This window comes from Rattus norvegicus, chromosome 18 (assembly GCF_036323735.1).
Source record: "Rattus norvegicus strain BN/NHsdMcwi chromosome 18, GRCr8, whole genome shotgun sequence".
Lineage (NCBI taxonomy): Eukaryota > Metazoa > Chordata > Mammalia > Rodentia > Muridae > Rattus > Rattus norvegicus.
Window position 1 is genome coordinate 37,193,348 of NC_086036.1, and position 19,795 is coordinate 37,213,142.

The 19,795-nt window shown below is 41.5% G+C and overlaps 1 protein-coding gene across 12 annotated transcripts in view; it reads right to left on the reverse strand.

The window, feature by feature from the left end:
- The window catches only part of Mcc (MCC regulator of WNT signaling pathway), a 474,765-nt gene that overhangs the window by 150,998 nt on the left and 303,972 nt on the right, over window positions 1–19,795 (reverse strand). Inside the window, exon 1 of one of the 12 annotated variants that reach the window (XM_039096847.2) lies at window positions 12,455–15,425. The exons of 10 other annotated variants lie outside the window; for them this stretch is intronic. In XM_039096847.2, coding sequence (XP_038952775.1) covers window positions 12,455–12,496 — 42 coding nt within the window. In that variant the 5' untranslated portion in view covers window positions 12,497–15,425. Of the gene's footprint in view, window positions 1–12,105; window positions 12,300–12,454; window positions 15,426–19,795 lie in introns of those variants that run through there. One more of the 12 variants, XM_039096849.2, reaches the window with a different exon arrangement.

Consider the following 19,795-nt stretch of genomic DNA (forward strand, 5'->3'; position numbering starts at 1 on the left):
GAAGGGAGAGTGTGGGTGTGCCACGGACTTTGTTGCAAAGCTCTGTTCCTGGCTTAATTTTATGTCATACAGTGTGCAAGGCAAAGGGCACGCAGAATGCATACTAGGTCACGAGGAAGCATCTGCCCAGACAGCGATGGTCTCTGTAACATTCTGCAGGGAACTCAGTAGAAGCAATCGAAAATGGTGTAAGCTGAGTGAAGAAGGCTAAACTAAACAAGGGAAAGTCTGTTTTCCTCCTCTCCTCTCCTCTTTTCCCCAGCTCCAGACCCAGAGCATCCCAGGAGCCTCCATCACAGAAATGTTGGAAGTGTCACCATCCCAAATCCATTATATTCTGTCTTGGAGACAGAGGAAGAGGAGATAGCAATATGAATTATGCTTGAATCTCCTGGGTGATAAGTAAGGAGGGTGAGGGAAGGAAATGAACCCAAGTGGGAGGGGAAGAGTACAGCAGATGGAAATGCCATATACACCACACCGACAATCATTCTTCCAGAACCCAAGAAACCCAGAAGGAGAATGAAAAACAAGGAAATGGCAATGAACAGAATAAGGTTTACAGAACAAAATAGTCCTTTGAAAGACATTCCCTTATGGGGTTTTTTGTTTTTCTGTGCCCAGTTGTGTCAAATCCTTGAATGTCATCCTCAAGCAGCAACGGCAAGCATCCCCAAAAGAATACTCTCATTCAGATCCTGTTATACTGCTCAGGTATGGAGGTAAGAGCTTCAGTGTACAAGTTCCAAAGAAGTTCTCTATAGTGACTATGAGGAGACACAAGGGAAGAAAACTTCTTCGTCTTCTTCCCCCTCTTCTCCCTCTTCCCCCTTCCCCCCTAAAATAAGGTTTCTCTGTGTAACCCTCACTATCCTAGAGCTAGCTCTATAGAACAGGCTAGACTCAAACTCACAGAGATCCACCTGTCTCTACCTTTGAGTGCTGTGATGAAAGGTGTGTACCACCTCCACCCTGCAAGTGGGATGCCCTAGAAGAAAAATGAAAAGTTGTGCGACCAGGCTCTCCTAAGTGAGTGTTTTGCAGGAACAACCAGAGGGCTGTCTAGGAAAGAAACTGCTTCATTTCTTTAATAGTAGCTATTCAGACAGCAAGAAGCAATTTAGATACTAGCCAGCAATATGCACAAGATTGGCACAAATAACCTGCTTCTATTCTGTTCTAGATATTATGCAATGCCCAACTTCACTCTGGCTACATAGAGTATTTCTTCTGAGATGATAAGTACCTCATTCTTCAGATACAGCTACAATGGCAGAACTACACAGGTAAACCACACACCCACACTCTGAGACAAATGTTATAGGATTTTTAGCAAAATGCATAAAGGATTCTCTGGTTGTTGTTATTTGTTTTCCAAGGACAGGGACAAAATCTTTATGGGCAGAAGTAGTTAATATGAGGAGATGGAATGATGATTAGGTGGGTGTCACACAGCTTGATGATCTGAGTTGGATCTCCAGAAACAACATAAAGATGGATAGAGAGGCCACCTGTACAAAGCTGTTGTTCGACTTCCACATATGTGTGGGATGATGTCATTACACAGGTGAAGGCAGGTACAAGATAGAATGAGGCCTGTCATTGGAAGAGAAGGAAGGATGGGTGGGAGAAAAGTTTGAGGGAAGAGGAGGATACTGAAGAGGGAAAGAGAAGAAGCCATGGAGAGAACATGGAGACTGGCATTAAAATTCCACTCTGTATTTACAGGTTGTTATGAATATTCTTAAGGGATGGATGTGTATAGGGCTTTGTATGTTTAGGTGAGCAATTATATCTTATCAACTGGATCAGAGGTTATTGTGTTGTATGTTCTTTCATGTAGCAATTTAAGTTTAAGAGAATGTGTGGCGGCTAGAGACACTATGCCACCAGGAAATTGGGATGTGTGTTTCTGGCAAGATATCTACCAGATATCTTGAGGCATTGCAGTGTCGGATCTAGTATGGAGTAAAAGATAGCCCTTCTTTATAATTTTACAGCTACACATATGATGTATTTTGGGACATATGAACTTGCATAGAATGCACTACAGACACAGGCACACACACACAGACACACACACACATATGCATGACATGCACACAGAGACACACAGGCACACAGACACATAGATGCACATATACAAGCACATACACACACCACACATAAGATATTGTTTTTAAAAAGACAATTAATATGCTATCTTAATTTTTCCTTTGTTTATATCATAAGATTTAAGTGATTCTTTTATTCAAGATTTCATTTTCTTCTTTGATGGACATTCTTTCTGCTCTGTGGTGGAATCACATTTCTCCTGTAGAATGAGGCAGCATACATTTTTTCTGTTTTTCAAGAAGTTACATTTCTGAAAAACTCAGAAGTGCATAAATGAAAGGGAGCCTCACTTCTCCTTTGGTTTCAACTGCTAAATTACCTCAGTTCCCAATATGTCTCTACCCCCACCTATTTATCTGTCCTATGGGTGCTAATGTTGATTCCACCCCAATTTCCAGGGACATGGAAGTCTAACAGGGCTTACAGAAGTGTTGTATTACAAGCTTGTTGAAAATGTCACATGGCACATTACAGGTCACTGCCACACTTGACTCTTTACAGTTACCCTGACCACCATTTAATATGCCTGCCTTTGTTTACAAAGGTTAATAAGAAGTCATGTCCATGCGAGGCATAGTGGTAAACATCATTAATCCCAGCACCCCCCAGGCAGGCAAATTCTCTGTGAATTTGAGACTAGCCTGGTCTACATAGTGAGTTTCAGGCCAATCAGGTCTGCATAAAGAGATATTGTCACAACCAAAACAAAAAAAAAATGTCATGTTAGGGACTGCAGTTCCTCTGTGAATGCATTTTACTTAGAGTGCAAGCAATTATATCTATGGTCTTTGCTCCACAAGAGCCTTCAGAGATGCTGAACTTTAAGGGTATTTGGATCCTGAGGCTCAGATGCAGATACTTCTAGACCAAGTACTAGCAAGAACTCTAAGCTTGTAGGGTGAATGTTGTTTGCATCTCTTCTTGGGTTTTCTGCATCATGAACTGGAACTCCATTGAGATACTGGGTAAATGTGTTTCCAAAGCTTTGGCATTAAACACCTGATGCATGTACGACTGATTTCTGTTTTGTGAGGGGAGTCTGGCCATGTTCTGGACAGTTAGCCAGACACCTACAGCTAGCACAAAACATCTAATCACAATTACTGCATCCTGAGACAAGTTTGCAAAGCATGCCTACTCTGTATTTACAGGTAGGAGATAATTTCCAGTCAGATAAGGAGTTTTTCTCTCCAACCTAATGACTAAAGGAAGGAGGAAGAGGAGGAGGAGGGAGAGGAAGAGGCTTAAAATGTGTTATCGCTCCATCCCCATTGGCTTGCATTGTTACCCCAAAATGTGTCAAAGTTCAGTTGAGCAATCAGACAACAAAGACCAAAATGCACATATAAGCACAACGTAGAAACCCAAACAGAAGGCTCAGTGTCACATATGACTGAACAGCTAGTCATTGGGCAGCTCCCAAGAGCAAGTAAAGAATTCTCCAGACACTGTGTGGTTTCTAGGCACAGAGAGCTTCAAAGGCATCTGGTCTGCTTATCACAACGGAAGTCCTAGTGCTGGGTATTTACTCTGTTCCGAGAACCCAGAGATGAGGAAGGCCCCTCTTCCCTATCTCCATAACCCATCTTACAGTCTTTGTACAGTCATCTACACCACATCGGGACCTTGAAAAGTAAGATGGGAAACTGTCTGAATACTGAAGAAATAAAAAAAATTGTCATCTAAAGAGGGGGGAAAATCCTATGAGAAAATATTTAATACCATTTCTCCAAGTTCAAGAATGGAAGACCATAGAAACATGACAATGGACAGTTCATACCAAGGGAACATTATTCAGTTCAAACAAGCAGGCACTTGCCTTAACACTGAATGTGCTGGTTTGAATGAAAATGGCCCCCATAGGCTCATATATTTTGCTTATGGAATGGCATTAGGAGGTTTGACATTGCTAGAGGAAGTGTGTCACTAGGGGTGAGTTTTGAGATTTCAAATGCTCAAGCCAGGCCCGGGGACTTTCTCTTCCTGCTGCCTGTCAATCTGGATGTAGAAACTCTCAGTTCCTTCTCCAGCACCAAGTCTACCTGTGTGTCGCCATGTTTTCTGCCATGATGATAATGGACTAACCCTCAGAAACTAAATCCACATTCAGCATTTGGGTACATTCCAGGAAGACTAAGTTAATGTAGCTATTCACAGATTGGCATGTTTGATGGGGAGAATGCAAATTAGATCACTGTAGTAAGTATTCAATTAGCCACTCAAACTGAAGGGAAATAGTGACAGAAAAGTAAAGATGATGACAGAGGCATCAATTTCAAAAGCCTTGTTTGACTAGTTCCATAACTGGGGCAGAAGGCTGTGTGAGATTTGTACATGGCTGCAAATTTGCTGGAACAAGATTAATTAGAGATCACTCACATGGCATTGTTAAAAATACACTTGAGACTGGAGCGGCAGCCCCCCTCCCCCCCACTGGTCCAGACCCCGACCAAACCTGAAGGGACCAAACAGTTCTCTGTACCCAAATCCCTTGGGAGGGAGAGCTAAACCTTCAGCGGGGAGACACGCCTGGGAAGCCAGAAGAGACTACACTCTGCCCACATTTCTGACTCCACAGGAAAACACCTAACGCCATCTGGGACCCCAGTGCACGGGGTCTCTGGAAAAAGGCAGTGCAGGCTCTCCTGGTTGCCGCCCTCACAGAGAGCTCAAAAGCACCCCCTGCACGAGCAATTTGAGCCGAGGGACCACAAGTAAGACCAACTTTTCTGCTCCAAGCGACCTGCCTGGTGGACTCAAGACACACCGAGGCAAAATTCCTCTGGGACTGGACACTTCCAGTTTTTGGATGGAGCCCGAACATCTCTGATCCTGGCCCACAGCTCCCTGCTCCCAAACACCTTGAGAGAGAGAGCTCACTGCCCAGACAGGTGGGCACTCCTGAGACTGCAGAGCGGGAGAGACCACGAATACTGCCCACCCGAACCCACATCCCTGGCCCAAGAGGAAACTGTATATGGCCTCTGGGAACCAGAAGACATGGGCACTGGAGCGGCAGGTAACCCGCGGTCCAGACACCGCCCAGACCTGAAGGGACAGATCAACAGCTCTCTGCACCCAAATCCTGAGAGAAGGAGAGCTAAACCTTCAGTGGAGAGACACGCCTGGGAAGCCAGAAGAGACTACACTCTGCCCACATTTCTGATTCCAGAGGAAAACACCTAACACCATCTGGGATCCCAGTGTACGGGGTCTCTGGAAAAAGGCTGTGCAGGCGCTCCTGGTTGCCACACTCACGTAGAGCTCAAAAGCAGCCCCCACGAGAAACGTGAGCCATGGGACCACAGGTAAGACCAACTTTTAGGTAAGACCAACTTTTCTGCTCCAAGCGACCTGCCTGGTAGACACAGGACACATGCCGACAGGAACAGCTGAAGACCTGTAGATAGTAAAAACTACACGCCCGAAAGCAGAACACTCTGTTCCCATAACTGGCTGAAAGAAAACAGGAAAACAGGTCTACAGCATTCCTGACACACAGGCCTATAAGAAGGTCTAGCCACTGTCAGAAATTGCAGAACAAGTTAACACCAGAGACAACCTGATGGCAAGAGGCAAGCGCAGGAACCCAAGCAACAGAAACCAAGACTACGTGGCATCATTGGAGCCCAATTCTTCCACCAAAGCAAACACTGATTATCCAAACACACATGAAAAGCAAGATCTAGATTTAAAATCAGATTTGATCATGATGCTGGAGGACTTCAAGAAAGACATGGAGAACTCCCTTAGAGAAACACAGGAAAACATAAATAAACAAGTAGAAGCCTATAGAGAGGAATCACAAAAATCCCTGAAAGAATTCCAGGAAAACACAACCAAACAGGTGAAGGAATTAAACATGGAAATAGAAGCAATAAAGAAAGGACACATGGAAACAACCCTGGGTATAAAAAACCAAAGGAAGAGACAAGGAGCTGAAGATACAAGCATCACCAACAGAGTACAAGAGATAGAAGAGAAAATCTCAGGAGCAGAAGATTCCATAAAAGTGATCGATACAATGGTCAAAGATAATGTAAAACGGAAAAAGCTACTGGTCCAAAACATACAGGAAATCTAGGACTCAATGAGAAGATCAAACCTAAGGATAATAGGTATAGAAGAGGTGAAGACTCCCAGCTCAAAGGATGAGTAAATATCTTCAACAAAATATAGAAGAAAACTTTCCTGACCTAAAGAAAGAGATGCCCATAAACATACAAGAAGCCTACAAAACTCCAAATAGATTGGACCAGAAAAGAAACTCCTCCCTTCACATAATAAGTCAAAACACCAAATGCACAAAATAAAGAAAGAATATTAAAAGCAGTAAGGGAAAATGGTCAAGAAACATATAAAGGCAGATCTATCAGAATCATCCCAGACTTCTCAGCAGAGACTATGAAAGCCAGAAGATCCTGGACAGATGTCATACAGACCCTAAGAGAACACAAATGCCATCCCAGGTTACTGTATCCTGCAAAACTCTCAATTAACATAGATGGAGAAACCAAGATATTCCATGACGAAACCAAATTTACACAATATCTCTCTACAAATTCAGCGCTATAAAGGATAATAAATGGTAAAGCCCAACATAAGAAGGCAAGCTACACCCTAGAAAAAGCAAGAAACTAATAGTCTTGGCAACAAAACAAAGAGAAGAAAAGCACACAAATCATAACATCACATCCAAATATGAATATAACAGGAACCAATAATCACTATTCCTTAATATCTCTCAACATCAATGGCCTCAACTCCCCAATAAAAAGATTAACAAACTGGATGCGCAACGAGGACCCTGCATTCTGCTGTCTACAGGAAACACACCTCAGAGACAAAGGCAGACACTACTTCAGATTGAAATGCTGGAAAACAACTTTCCAAGCAAATGGTCGGAAGAAGCAAGCTGGAGTAGCCATTCTAATATCAAATAAAATCATTTTTCAACTAAAAGTCATCAAAAAAGGTAAAGAAGGATACTTCATATTCATCAAAGGAAAAATCCACCAAGATGAACTCTCAAACCTAAATATCTATGCCCCAAATACAAGGGCACCTACATACGTAAAAGAAACCTTACTAAAGCTCAAAACACACATTGTACCTCACACAATAATAGTAGGAGATTTCAACACCCCACTCTCATCAATGGACAGATCATGGAAACAGAAATTAAACAGAGACGTAGACAGACTAAGAGAAGTCATGAACCAAATGGACTTAACAGATATTTATAGAACATTATATCCTAAAACAAAAAGGATATACCTTCTTCTCACCACCTTATGGTACTTTCTCCAAAATAGACCATATAATTGGTCATAAATCAGGCATCAATAGATACATAAAGATAGAAATAATCCCATGCGTCCTATCAAACCACCATGAGCTAAAGGTGGTCTTCTACAACAATAAGGGAAGAACACCCACATATACATGGAAATTGAACAATGCTCTACTCAATGATAACCTGGTCAAAGAAGAAATAAAGAAAGAAATTAAAGACTTCTTAGCACTTAATGAAAATGAAGGTACAACATACCCAACCTTAAGGGACACAATGAAAGTCGTACTAAGAGGAAAACTCATAACTCTGAGTGCCTACAGAAAGAAACAGGAGAGAGCATATATCAGCAACTTGACAGCACACATAAAAGCTCAAGAACAAAGAGAAGCAAATACACCCAGGAAGAGTAGAAGGCAGGAAATAATCAAACTCAGAGCTGAAATCAACCAAGTAGAAACAAAAAGGACCATAGAAAGAATCAACAGAAACAAAAGTTGGTTCTTTGAGAAAGTCAACAAGATAGATAAACCCTTAGCCAGACTAACGGGAGGACACAGAGAGTCTGTCCAAATTAACAAAATCAGAAATGAAAAGGGAGACATAACTACAGAATCAGAGGTATTTCGAAAAATCATCAGATCCTACTACAAAAGCCTATATTCAACAAAAGTAGAAAATCTGCAGGAAATGGACAATTTCCTAGACAGATACCAGGTACCGAAGTTAAATCAGGAACAGATAAACCAGTTAAACAACCCCATAACTACTAACAAAATAGAAGCAGTCATTAAAGGTCTGCCAACCAAAAAGAGCCCAGGTCCAGATGGGTTTAGTGCAGAATTCTATCAGACCTTCATAGAAGACCTCATACCAATACTATCCAATCTATTCTACAAAATTCAAACACAGGGAGAGCTACCAAATTCCTTCTATGAAGGCACATTTACTCTTATACCTAAACCACACAAAGACCCAACATTATGTTATACTGGGTATAACATTAACTCAAATAAATCAGTAGCCTTCCTCTACACAAAAGAGAAACAAGCCGAGAAAGAAATTAGGGAAACCACACCATTTATAATAGCCCCAAAGAATATAAATTACCTCAGTGTGACTTTAACCAAGCAAGTGAAAAATCTGTATGATAGAAAACAACCTCAAGCCTCTGAAGAAAGAAATTGAAGAAGACCTCAGAAGATGGCAAGGTCTTCCATGCTTATGAATTGGCAGGATTAATATAGTAAAGATGGACATTTTGCCAAAGCAATCTACAGATTCAATGCAATCCCCATCAAAATTACTACTTAATTCTTTATAGAGATAGAAAGAGTGATTTGCAAATTCATTTGGATTAACAGAAAAACCCAGTATAGAGAAAACTATACTCAACAGTAAAAGAACTTCTGGGGGAATCACCAAACCTTACTTCAAGAAGTATTACAGAGCTGCAGTCATAAAAATTGTATGGTATTGGCACAGAGACAGGCCAATAGACCAGTTGAATAGAATTGAAGACCCAGAAATGAACCCACACACCAAGAGTCACTTCATCTTTGACAAAGGAGCTAAAACCATCCAATGGAAGAAAGATAGCATTTTCAACACATGGTGCTGGTTCAACTGGAGGTCACCATGTAGAAGAATGCAGATTGATCCATTCTTAACACCCTGTACAAAGCTTAAGTCCACGTGGATCAAGGACCTCCACATCAAACCAGATACACTCAAACTAATAGAAGCAAAAGTGGGGAAGAATCTCGAACACATGGACACTGGGGAAATTTTCCTGAACAAAACGCCAATGGCTCATGCCCTAAGACCAAGAATCAACAAATGGGACCTCATCAAACTACAAAGCACTGTCATTAGGACAAAACGGCACCCAATAGATTTGGAAAAGATCTTTACCCATCCTACAACTGATAGAGTTCAAATATCCAAAATATGCAAAGAACTCATGAAGTTAGACTGCAGGGAGACAAATAACCTTATTAAAAATGGTCTTCAGAGCTAAATAAAAAATTCACAGCTGAGGAATGCTGAATGGCTGAGAAACACCTAAAGATATGTTCAACATCTTTAGTCATAAGGGAAATGCAAATCAAAACAACCCTGAAATTTCACCTCACACCAGTCAGAATCACTAAGATTAAAAACTCAGAGGACAGCAGATGCTGGCAAGGATGTGGAGAAAAAGGAGCACTCCTCCACTGTTGGTGGGATTGCAAACTGATACGACCTCTCTGGAAATCACTCTGGAGGTTCCTCAGAAAATTGGACATTCCAGTACCTGAGGAACCATCTATACCTCTCCTGTGCATATACCCAAAAGATGCTCCAACATACAACAAAGACACATGCTCCACTATGTTCATAGCAGCCTTATTTATAATAGCCAGAAGCTGGAAAGAACCCTGATGTCCTTCAACAAAGGAAGGGATTCAAAAAATGTGGTACATCTACACAATGGAGTACTATTCACCTATCAAAAACAATGACTTTATGAAATTCATAGGCAAATGGAATGAACTAGAAAATATCATCCTGAGTGAGGTAACCCAATCACAGAAAAACACACTTGGTATGCACTCATTGATAAGTGGATATTAGCCCAAAAGCTGGAACTACCCAAGATGCAATCCACAGACCACAGGAAGCTTAAGAAGGAGGATGACCAAAATTTGGAGGCTCCCGCTCCTTCTTAAAACGGTGAAAATATCCATAGGAGGGGATATGGAAGCAAAATTTAGAGCAGCGAGTCAAGGAGTGGCCATTCAGAGACTAATCCACATGTGGCGCATATATACACAGCCACCATACCTAGATAAGATTGATGAAGCTAGAAAACGCATGCTGAAAGGGACCTGATATAGATCTCTTCTTAGAGACACAGCTAAACCATGTCCAATACAGGCATCAGTGTTAAACACCGAACTGAGAATAGGACCCCCTTGGGGGAAATTAGAGGAAGTATTGAAAGAATTGAAGGAGCTTGCAACCCCATAAAGACAGCAATGCCAACCAACCAGAGCTTCCAGGGACTAAACCAGTACCAAAAGACTATATATACATGGACTGACCCAGGGCTCCAACTGCATATGTAGCAGAGAATAGCCTTATTGAGGCACCAGGGGAAGGGGAAGCCCTTGGTCCTGCATCCGAATATGGAGGGTACTATAAGGGGAATGTATAGGGGGAATACCCGTATGGGGTAGGAGGAGGGGAGGGAATAGGGGTTTATGGACAGGAAACTGGGAAGGGGAATAACATTTGAAATGTAAGTAATAAAATAAATCTAATAAAAATTTAATAAAAAAATAAAAATACACTTGAAACTGTATTTTGTTTTAAGAAAGATAAGGATCATGTGCAATTGCTCTGTCCCCTAGAGCAGTTTTCAGGAATGTTTTTCAACCTATAGATCACAGGCCATGAATGGATCTTGAAATGAATTTAGTGTGCGGTTAGCACAGTGTAGATTTAAAAAGAAGTTTGAGGGGCTAGAGAGGTGGGTCTACAATTTAGAGTGCAATGTCTTTGCAGAGGACCATAGTTCAGTGCCAATGTTCTACATCAGGTGGCTTTCAACTACCTGTAAGTCCAGTTCTGGAGAAACCCAATCAATATCTCTGGTCTCCTAGGCACATACCATACTCCTACACACACACACACACACACACACACACACACACACACACACACACACACAATTAATGAGAAAATAAATTCTTTAAAAAAGAAGAAAATGCTTGAATACTATTGTTTTAAACAGGCCCAACTTTACTGCCCCTGATCACAAACATCTGGAATAAACCTACATTCTCTCAACTTTTGATAGTTACATCCTGTGTTAAGTTCTAACAGGCTAATCTCAAAAAGGCAGGAAAGAAAGGAAGGAAGGAAGGAAGGAAGGAAGGAAGGAAGGAAGGAAGGAAGGAAGGAAGGAAGGAAGGAAGGGAGGGAGGGAGGGAGGGAGGCAAAGAAAGAAAGAAAAGAGAGAAAGTAAGGAAAAGAGAAGGACAGAATGAAAGAAAGGTAAAAATCCATTTCTTATAATGGATCAGAGATAGTCTCCCCCTCCCCTGGAAGATGTGTTAAATTGGGTAAGTAGTTTTGCATTTAAATTTCTCCCTAAGAAATCATCCCAAATGCCCTCTGCCTGTAAATTAAAATACTTCCAGAGAACAGAAAGGATTAACACAATAGAGCAGGCTATAGCAGGCTAAAGCTACACTAACAGGCGCTACTCGACCTCCAGCTTTAAAAACTTACTTCTGTAAATGAGGGCAGCACTTGGGAACCCAAAGACTATTTTTGGCAGCATAATTCGCAAAACCAGACATTTATTACTTAAGCTCTAGAATATTCCCCAACACATAGGAATGAGACACTGATCTCCAAAATCAACATGGACAAGGGTCAACACCTCCCTTGTGCTCCAGGCCCATGTATCTTAGTGGCTTAACCAGAAAAACAGACTCCACACCCCTAAACTCAGCTTGCCTTCTTGCCTTGCAAGCCCACCACCCCACAGATGCACCAGATTGACTGTCAGCCAACCAGTTTAATTGAATAAACAAATAAGGCCAAGAACCAGGTAATAGAGGACCATTTGCCTAAGTCAGGGGCTTGGGTTCCTTACAAGTTCTTTCTTCATAACTTTCATTCTTCTTAATTTCTGTTATTCTCACCTCAAAAATCTTTCTGGAAACAGTCCACTCTGCATGCCCACCATCACCATGCTAGTTGAAGGACTACTGCTTACTTGAATCAAGGCAATAGGGTTTTAAATAGGGTTCCTGCTTCCAGCTTTCATCATTGACAGTTCTCCAAAGCATAATGAACACTGTGATACAATTCTAAGCATATCCCTCTCTCACTAAGAGGAAGTAGAAACAACCACTACTGTCCAGTGGCTACCTTCAGACAAAAGTTCAAATTCCTCGACAGGGTCTAAACGCAGCAGCCTCTCTTCTCTGCCTCCAGTGCTTTCTGTATCTCTTCCAGAAACCCTCTGCTTCCCACCACGCCTTGACTCACAGTATCTCTATGGTCTTGCTTCTTGAGCTGAGCCTTCTGCATTTGGTCTGTTAACTCCTGAGAATGGGAAATTGTTGTCTGTTTCTAGAACACCCAGCACTCTATCTACCAGAAAGCAGGATCCATGTTAAAGATTAGCATTAATCAATCCCCCTGTAGTGTTAACTATGGAAAAGCCAAACCAAGCATCGTGCAGGTCACCATGCTATTTGCACAATTACACAATGTGGACTTGCAGCAATGGTTAGGAAATCATCTTGCAAATCCCTAACAGACACAAAGGTGGAAAGCCTAGGCCTTAATACTTACAGACCTCAGTCATCATATTGAAAAACAACTGGCAATGTTGAAACCAGCTATTTGGTTTTGTAGATGGTTATAGGCAATTATTAACAGATAGCAATTTTCTCCACTAAAATTACCTCATTTAAGGTGCTCACATATGAAAAAGTCAGAATTGCAATGACTATTAGATGTCTTCATGATCCTTTCAATGTGTTTAACTTACATGTTGGCTGTTTATTTTTTTTTAAAGAAGCTATTATCATAGTATGTGTATACTATTAAGTTAGTGGGGTTTTGGATGGATTGTCCCAAGTGAGGACACAGACTTCCTATTATTGTCCTAATGGCTGAACAAATGCAATCAAGTTTATATACTAAAGTGTCCTTAATCAAGTTCAAGTCGCATCTAATCTCCACTAATTTAAAATGTGCTCTAAATATAAAAATGCTTTCCTTGTTTGCAAATCAGGTCAGAATCTTTTCTCCCTCTTATCTAAGATTTCCTCCACATTTGAAACAGAAACAAAAGAAAAACATACTGGGGATCCTGTCCATATGAACCATTGTCCCAACAGTTGCTAGCATAGAAAGAGGCAGAAGTGGGGCTATCGAATCAAACCATGCACTGGGTAGACAAAGAGAGCAGCTCAGAAGGTGAGTTATGAGTAGAGACTGAGGAGGAAGACAGGCTGCTGAGGCAGGATGTGCATGGGGAGACCCTGCAAAGCATTTGTTCTTGATGCTCAAAGACTCTCCCTAGCTGTTGGTCTGGTTTAGAAACAAGTAGCCTGGGTCACAGGATGTCTGACGGTGCTGAAGATTTTCCAGCAAACTGGTTAAATGTCCAAATCAAATACCAAAGTCATGGTGGGGAGAATGAAGAATTTTAGAAACCAGAAGACAACAGCAAGCAGGGGTCCCAGGGTAGACAACTTACCCATGAGAGTCTCTTCTGGAAGGATATTTGAAAGAAACAATTTCACAAACCACTCTGCCATAGTGGCTCACTAAATGGGTATTTCCCCCTTTCCCCCCAAGTCTATTCCTTCCAGTGATTGCTGTACCTCTGCCGATGGCTGGATTCCTTCTTCTCTAGGCATCTTATAATTAAAATTTAATCCAGTGCTCTGGTAAATAGTGTCATGCAGTCTGTCTTCTATACTGTGCTGTTAACCTCCACCTTCTCCCATGCCACTTCTATCAGGGAACAATAAAACTCTTCTAGATATCGCCTCCTTTATTGCTGCATTCTGTTTTCCTTTCCATGTATCCATGTAGAGATGGCACAAAGCCATCTCTAGTGGAATTCAGGCAGGTTTGAAGCCCTTCTCCACAGAGCTGTGGTTTCAAAGTGATTGAAGCCACTTCTGTCTTTTCCACTTATTACATGAAACTCTTAAAATAATATTTATACAACCTTGAGCAAGTCAGGTTGCTGTTAAGCCTTGAATTCAACAGGGCTTAAATGTGAGGAGAACACAAAGTGGTCAATAAGTCCTGCTTTACAGTAAGAAACACTAGCCATCTTTCTTAAGCACCCCCAGACACCCCAGTCACATTTTTTTCCTTGTCTCTTTTAGGGTCCTACAGAAACCCTTTAGGAACATAGTCTGTGCTTTTAGCTGGTGCTGTCATCTCTGTAAATCTATATAATGCTCAGAAAAATAAACCCAGTGCTCTCTGCTGCCCATAGGGCCACATTAATCTTATGAGTGACACCACTGAACTCCCCAGCTCTCCCCTCCCCATCTGTTGTAAGTAGGGCAAATGTTTTCCTCATGTTAATTGTTCTGACAGATGAGGATCAGCATGGCTTTAATCCATTTGCAGCCTAGCACAGGAGCATTTGTCTTCTTGAATGCTGTTAGAGGAAAGCATGCTGGCTATTGGGAACAGGGAAAACCTTTTGGGGCAGAGCTTGGTGCTCAGAAGTGACTGGCTAGGTTTGCCCCTCCTCAAAGAGGAAAATCAAAGGAAATCTTATTTACCAATCAATTGCCCACAAGTACATGCTCTCCAATTTGGGATTTGTTGACAAATAACACCTATTAGAAACTGTGTATTTTGTTGAGTGAAAAATTGGAGAGCATCAACCAGAGACCAGCCCCTTTGACAAAAAGTAGGGCTTTGCACGCATCAAATCCTAGCTCCTCCAGAGGCTTAAATCCTCGATCTTCCAACGTTGCCTCTGAGCAGCTGCTATTATTCTTCTGCCTCCCATGCTTTCAATTTAACAATGTCACACATTTCAAGTGTTCAAAATGCTTCTTCCAGCTCAGAATCCAATGAAGCGAAATAAATACAACATGGTTCAAACAAATGGAATGTGTTGCAAAGGGAACCCACTTGTAAAACATTGCTTTACTGCTCAGTGGCAGCACTTTCGTCTCTCCCCTTCTCCCAATATCTATACTTTCAACCCTGATTTAGCTTCTTTGGTGAGACTCAAGCAGATGGTAAGAGGAAGAGTCTTCTAGTTCTTAAGCTCTTTCTTCAACTTTCAGATACAGAGATGAACTGTGATTAGCAACATGACAAGCTCCACTATTTCCAATGAAAGATTAAAGTGATTAAAGGCAAACACTGGGGTTGGGGATTTAGCTCAGTGGTAGAGCGCTTGCCTAGGAAGCACAAGGCCCTGGGTTCAGTCCCCAGCTCCAAAAAAAAAAAAAAAAAAAAAAAAAAAAAAAGGCAAACACTACCACTACCTAGCTTAGAAAACAAACTTTTGCTTTTTGCTTGTTTGCTTTGGCTTTTGTTGGCAAGTCCATGTGCCCCTGTTGCTACTGCATTCCTTTGCTGATCTTACATTAAGTTTATGCTGGCTCCAGATAGAGACTACAGGAATCGTCTAGGATAGTAGTTCTCGACTTGTGGGTTGCAACTCAGTTGGAGACCCTGTATCTCCAAAAACTATTTACATTATGATTCATAACAGTAACAAAACTACAGTTATGGAATAAGAACAAAACTAATGTTTTGTTTGGAGGTCACCACAACATGAAGAACTTGTGTTAATGAGTCACAGAAATAAAAAGGCTGAGAAACACTGCTCTAGAACATCAGTCCCGGATTGGGACTATTTCAACATCCCATCTTTGTGGGCTGACAACTACTGGATTCTTGTTGACACCAATGTGAGATACCCATTGTTGAACAATATGGACCTATCATGTAAGATAGCCTAGTAAATCCCAGAGGCTATGTATGTATAGTCTGTCCATTCTGAGACTTTAGAGGCCCCTGACATGATAGCTATAAATTGCTTTTTTAACTAGAAAAATTAAATTACAAGGATGTAAAGTCATTTATTGTCCTTCTTGACCCCCATTCAGGATTCTACTTTGTAAAGCATCATTTACACTACTAGTATTCAGAAAAGCCATGTATAATTTTGTCAAACTAATAAAGCTTTTGACTGGCCAAACTGATTACATTAATACCACAGTGCCTTTAAAAAGCCTACACTCTCACAGTTGGGCCAAGTCATCTCTCCTGATGTTGGCTTACATCTGTGACTGTAAAATGGAACAAGAATGAGAGAAGGTACAGTGGCTTCAGCTAGTACTGTCATAAAAGTGAGGTCAAAGTTCATTCAATGTCTCCAGCCTCAGTTCCTCAATATATGAGATGAAATAGATCTAGAAGAATTTGATGAATTACATTAATGTGTATGAACTAATAGAAACAGTTAACATAGCTAACAAATAAATATGAGGTGCTGGGCTTGCACTATTTACTCTCAAAATTAAAACTTATTGGTCTAGGTAGATCCATCCTTCAAATGTAAAAGTCAAGACCCCCCCAAGCCAAAATGAAAGACAACAAAACTTTACACCCATGTTGGTCCTGTGTTCTGAGCCCCTTGTCAGCTGTGTTATTGGCTCAGCAGCATCCTCTGCTCCTCTCAACATAGGCTCTGTGGCATAAACAGGGCAGAGATGTGGCCTGCTCCTATCAGCTCAGGGGGCTGCCAGGAGCTTCCTTGTGCTTCCTGTAGGTTATTCCTTACCTGTGGGTTTACATCCTATGTAAGGGGGAACTAGTTTTAAGAGAGGTTTTATGGAAGAGAACAGGCTGAGCTGTATTTCATACACTATGGTGTCTTTTCATTGAAAACTCACAGGGTGACCTCTGTAGACTTGCTGTTCTATTATAGCACTCGAACTAGGCCTAGTATCATAGTGTGGTGAATGATATCTATCTATTTTTGCTAACTTTATGTTAAGTGACTTACTAATTCAAAACATACTTATAAGGTATCTATAGAGGAATAGGCATTCTGCAAGGGACTGAGGTTAAAAGCTGAAACACTGTCCTCATTTCAAAAGACAAGATCTCAAAAAACTATATAAAACACTCACATGGAAATCAGAAACAACTGTAGCTCCCTAAACTATGCAACCAATAAAAGGGTGTGTGAGTGTTTACATGCAACCTGGCTAGTCTTATGTCATCTTGACACAAACTGGAGTTATTTACAGGGAGGAATCTCAATTGAGAAAAATACCTATGTAAGGTCTAAAGGTAAGGAAGGCATTTTGTTAATTAGCGACTCATGGGAGAGAGCCCAGCCCATTGTAGTGGTGCCATCCATAGGCTGGTGGTCCTGGGTTCTGTAAGAAAGCAGAGTGAGCAAGTCACATGGAGCAAGTGAGTAAAAAGTATCCCTCCATTATCTTTGCAGCATCTCCTGCCTCCAGGTTTGGGCCCTGTTGTAGGTCCTGCCCGAGCTTCTTCTGTGATGAACAGCAATATGGAGGTATAAGCAGAAAAACCCTTTCTATCCCAACTAGCCTTTTTGGTCATGGTGTTTTGTTACAGCAATGGAAACCCTAAGACACATGCCAGTCTCCACACCCGATGGTGAACTCCTAGGTTTCCTTCTTTCAGTTGACTGCGTGTAGTGAGCATTTGATACATATCCAGTGAAGATGGCCTTTTAGATGGAAGGAGGTCTATGTCTAATAATCATGTCCTTGCTTGAGATAATAGCCACGGCAAAGACTCAACAGATGCCAAGGGAAGCACAGGAGAGATGGATCCAGTTCCCAATGGAGAAGATTTAAGAAGGTTTTCTTAGAGCTGAGCTCGGAAGGTGGATTTCAACAGGTAGGAAGAATGAGAGATGGGGCGGGGTGGGGGTGGAGGGTGTCCAGGTGTGCAAAAGAGCTTAAACAAAAGCTCTGTATGATTTACCCAGAGTGGATGACTGTTGGATGATGGGTCTTTGCAGATGGTGCTCTGGGCCTCTTAGCAGCCCATCTGCTCCTTACTGGTATTGATTTAGAAGGTTAGCCAAAGTGCAGATCTTCATACTCCTGAGAAAAGAACACTAATTTGCAGAACTTGGAAACATTTGAGCTGGGAGGAAGGAGCAGGGAACATTTTCTTTCCTAATGCCATTTCCTAAATTCCAACTTTGCCCTTGCTGCAAATCTCCTTCATCTTCCTTTAGGCACCAGGTCAGAAAGAACCTATCAGAAAACTCTTTCCTATTTCAAAAGAAAGAAGAACTGATGTTATGTCCCTACTAAAAAGTCCGCAGGATTTGGTAAATGGTCTCTCTCCCTCCTCAGGAGAGGCCTGAGGTCTCCACAGGACTTAAGTGCTGAACAAGCTTGAAGAAGGTACATTCATTTTCAGCCACAAATGATATTCTAGCCATAGCTGTGTGGATAGGAGTACTCCCTTCAGTACTGGCCACCAGCATCTGGCTGTTCCTGGAGCTAGTCCTACATCTGTTGAAGGGTGAAGTTTCAAAATCCCCTACTTGAGAGCACAGGGGCCCAGGAAGAGTCCCAGCAGACAGAACTAGCAGGAAGCCAGAGTCATGAGCAATGACAGAAGAGGAGTTCCTCAGGCTGTTTCCACCACCCCGCCTCTCAATTCTGTCTTTACAGCTATCAACTCATCTTCAGCAGTGCTAACGTCCATCTCTATCCCTCCCAGAGGAGACTGCTGGACTTAATTTTTAGAATGGTCTTCTGAAGACATGAAATCTCATAGTGCTATAGTTTGTTTTTAATGTAGTATTTCTCCACTTATTAGCACCATGCATTTGTAGAAATGGATGTGGACACTATCAGTAATTTACCCAGAATATGATGGGGGAATCCAGTTTCTTTACCCACTGATACATTTCTATTTAAGGTTCATTTTAAAAAGCTACGGTATAGGCTTTTAAGTTTTCCCCACCCTCCTACCAAATTTAATCATCTTTTTGTTTTGTTTTGTTTATTTGTTTTTTCCTAACTGAGAAACAAGAGTTTCGTTTTCTGGACTGGTTCCAAGGAGTATGAAAGACAAATTACTTCAATTTATAAAACTTTATTTTAGTGATTGGTACAGTGGCACATGGTTTTCTTAACTATTGAGTTTCTATAATCATGTAGAGAGAGTGTGTAAAAAGGCTTTTAGTGAACAAATATCCAAAGAAGAGATGGCCTGATATGAGGCAAGTCTCAAATAAGTCTCAAAGTATAAAAGATAACTTTTGTTTAAAACCTTTAGATAACACTAACAGAATAGACAACTGACAGTTACAACTAGGTCATCCAATTCTAGAATTCTCTACTATCAAGGCAGATAGTTATACATTTTTTAATGTTATGTAAAGGAATCAATGTTGTCCTGACATTGACATGGAAACAAAGAAAGCATCACTGCCAGAGCCTCCCCCAGTGTCAAAGCCCAAACCTCATCCCCTAGGCTCTTTAGCCGAAAGGGAAAGCAAAGTTCTTCTGTGAAAGAAAAGAACCAGGAAGGGCCCAGTGACCACACACAGTCCCACATTACTGGCCTGAAACAAATCTCAGGTCTCACTTTTACAAGGAGGATGTAAAATGGGGCTGAGTTCATCTACGTTGAATCCTGGACTGCAAGCTGTCTCCAAGGTGAGGTTTTAGTTTTCTGGGATACCAAGGATTCTGGGGGCAGTTGTATAAAAGGGGAGGCTGGATAAAATAACTCCATGGATTTGCAGAAAATAATGTATGGCTCTGACAGCATAGTAGGCAACTAGGGCCCTTCTGTGATCACAGACTTGAACCCCAA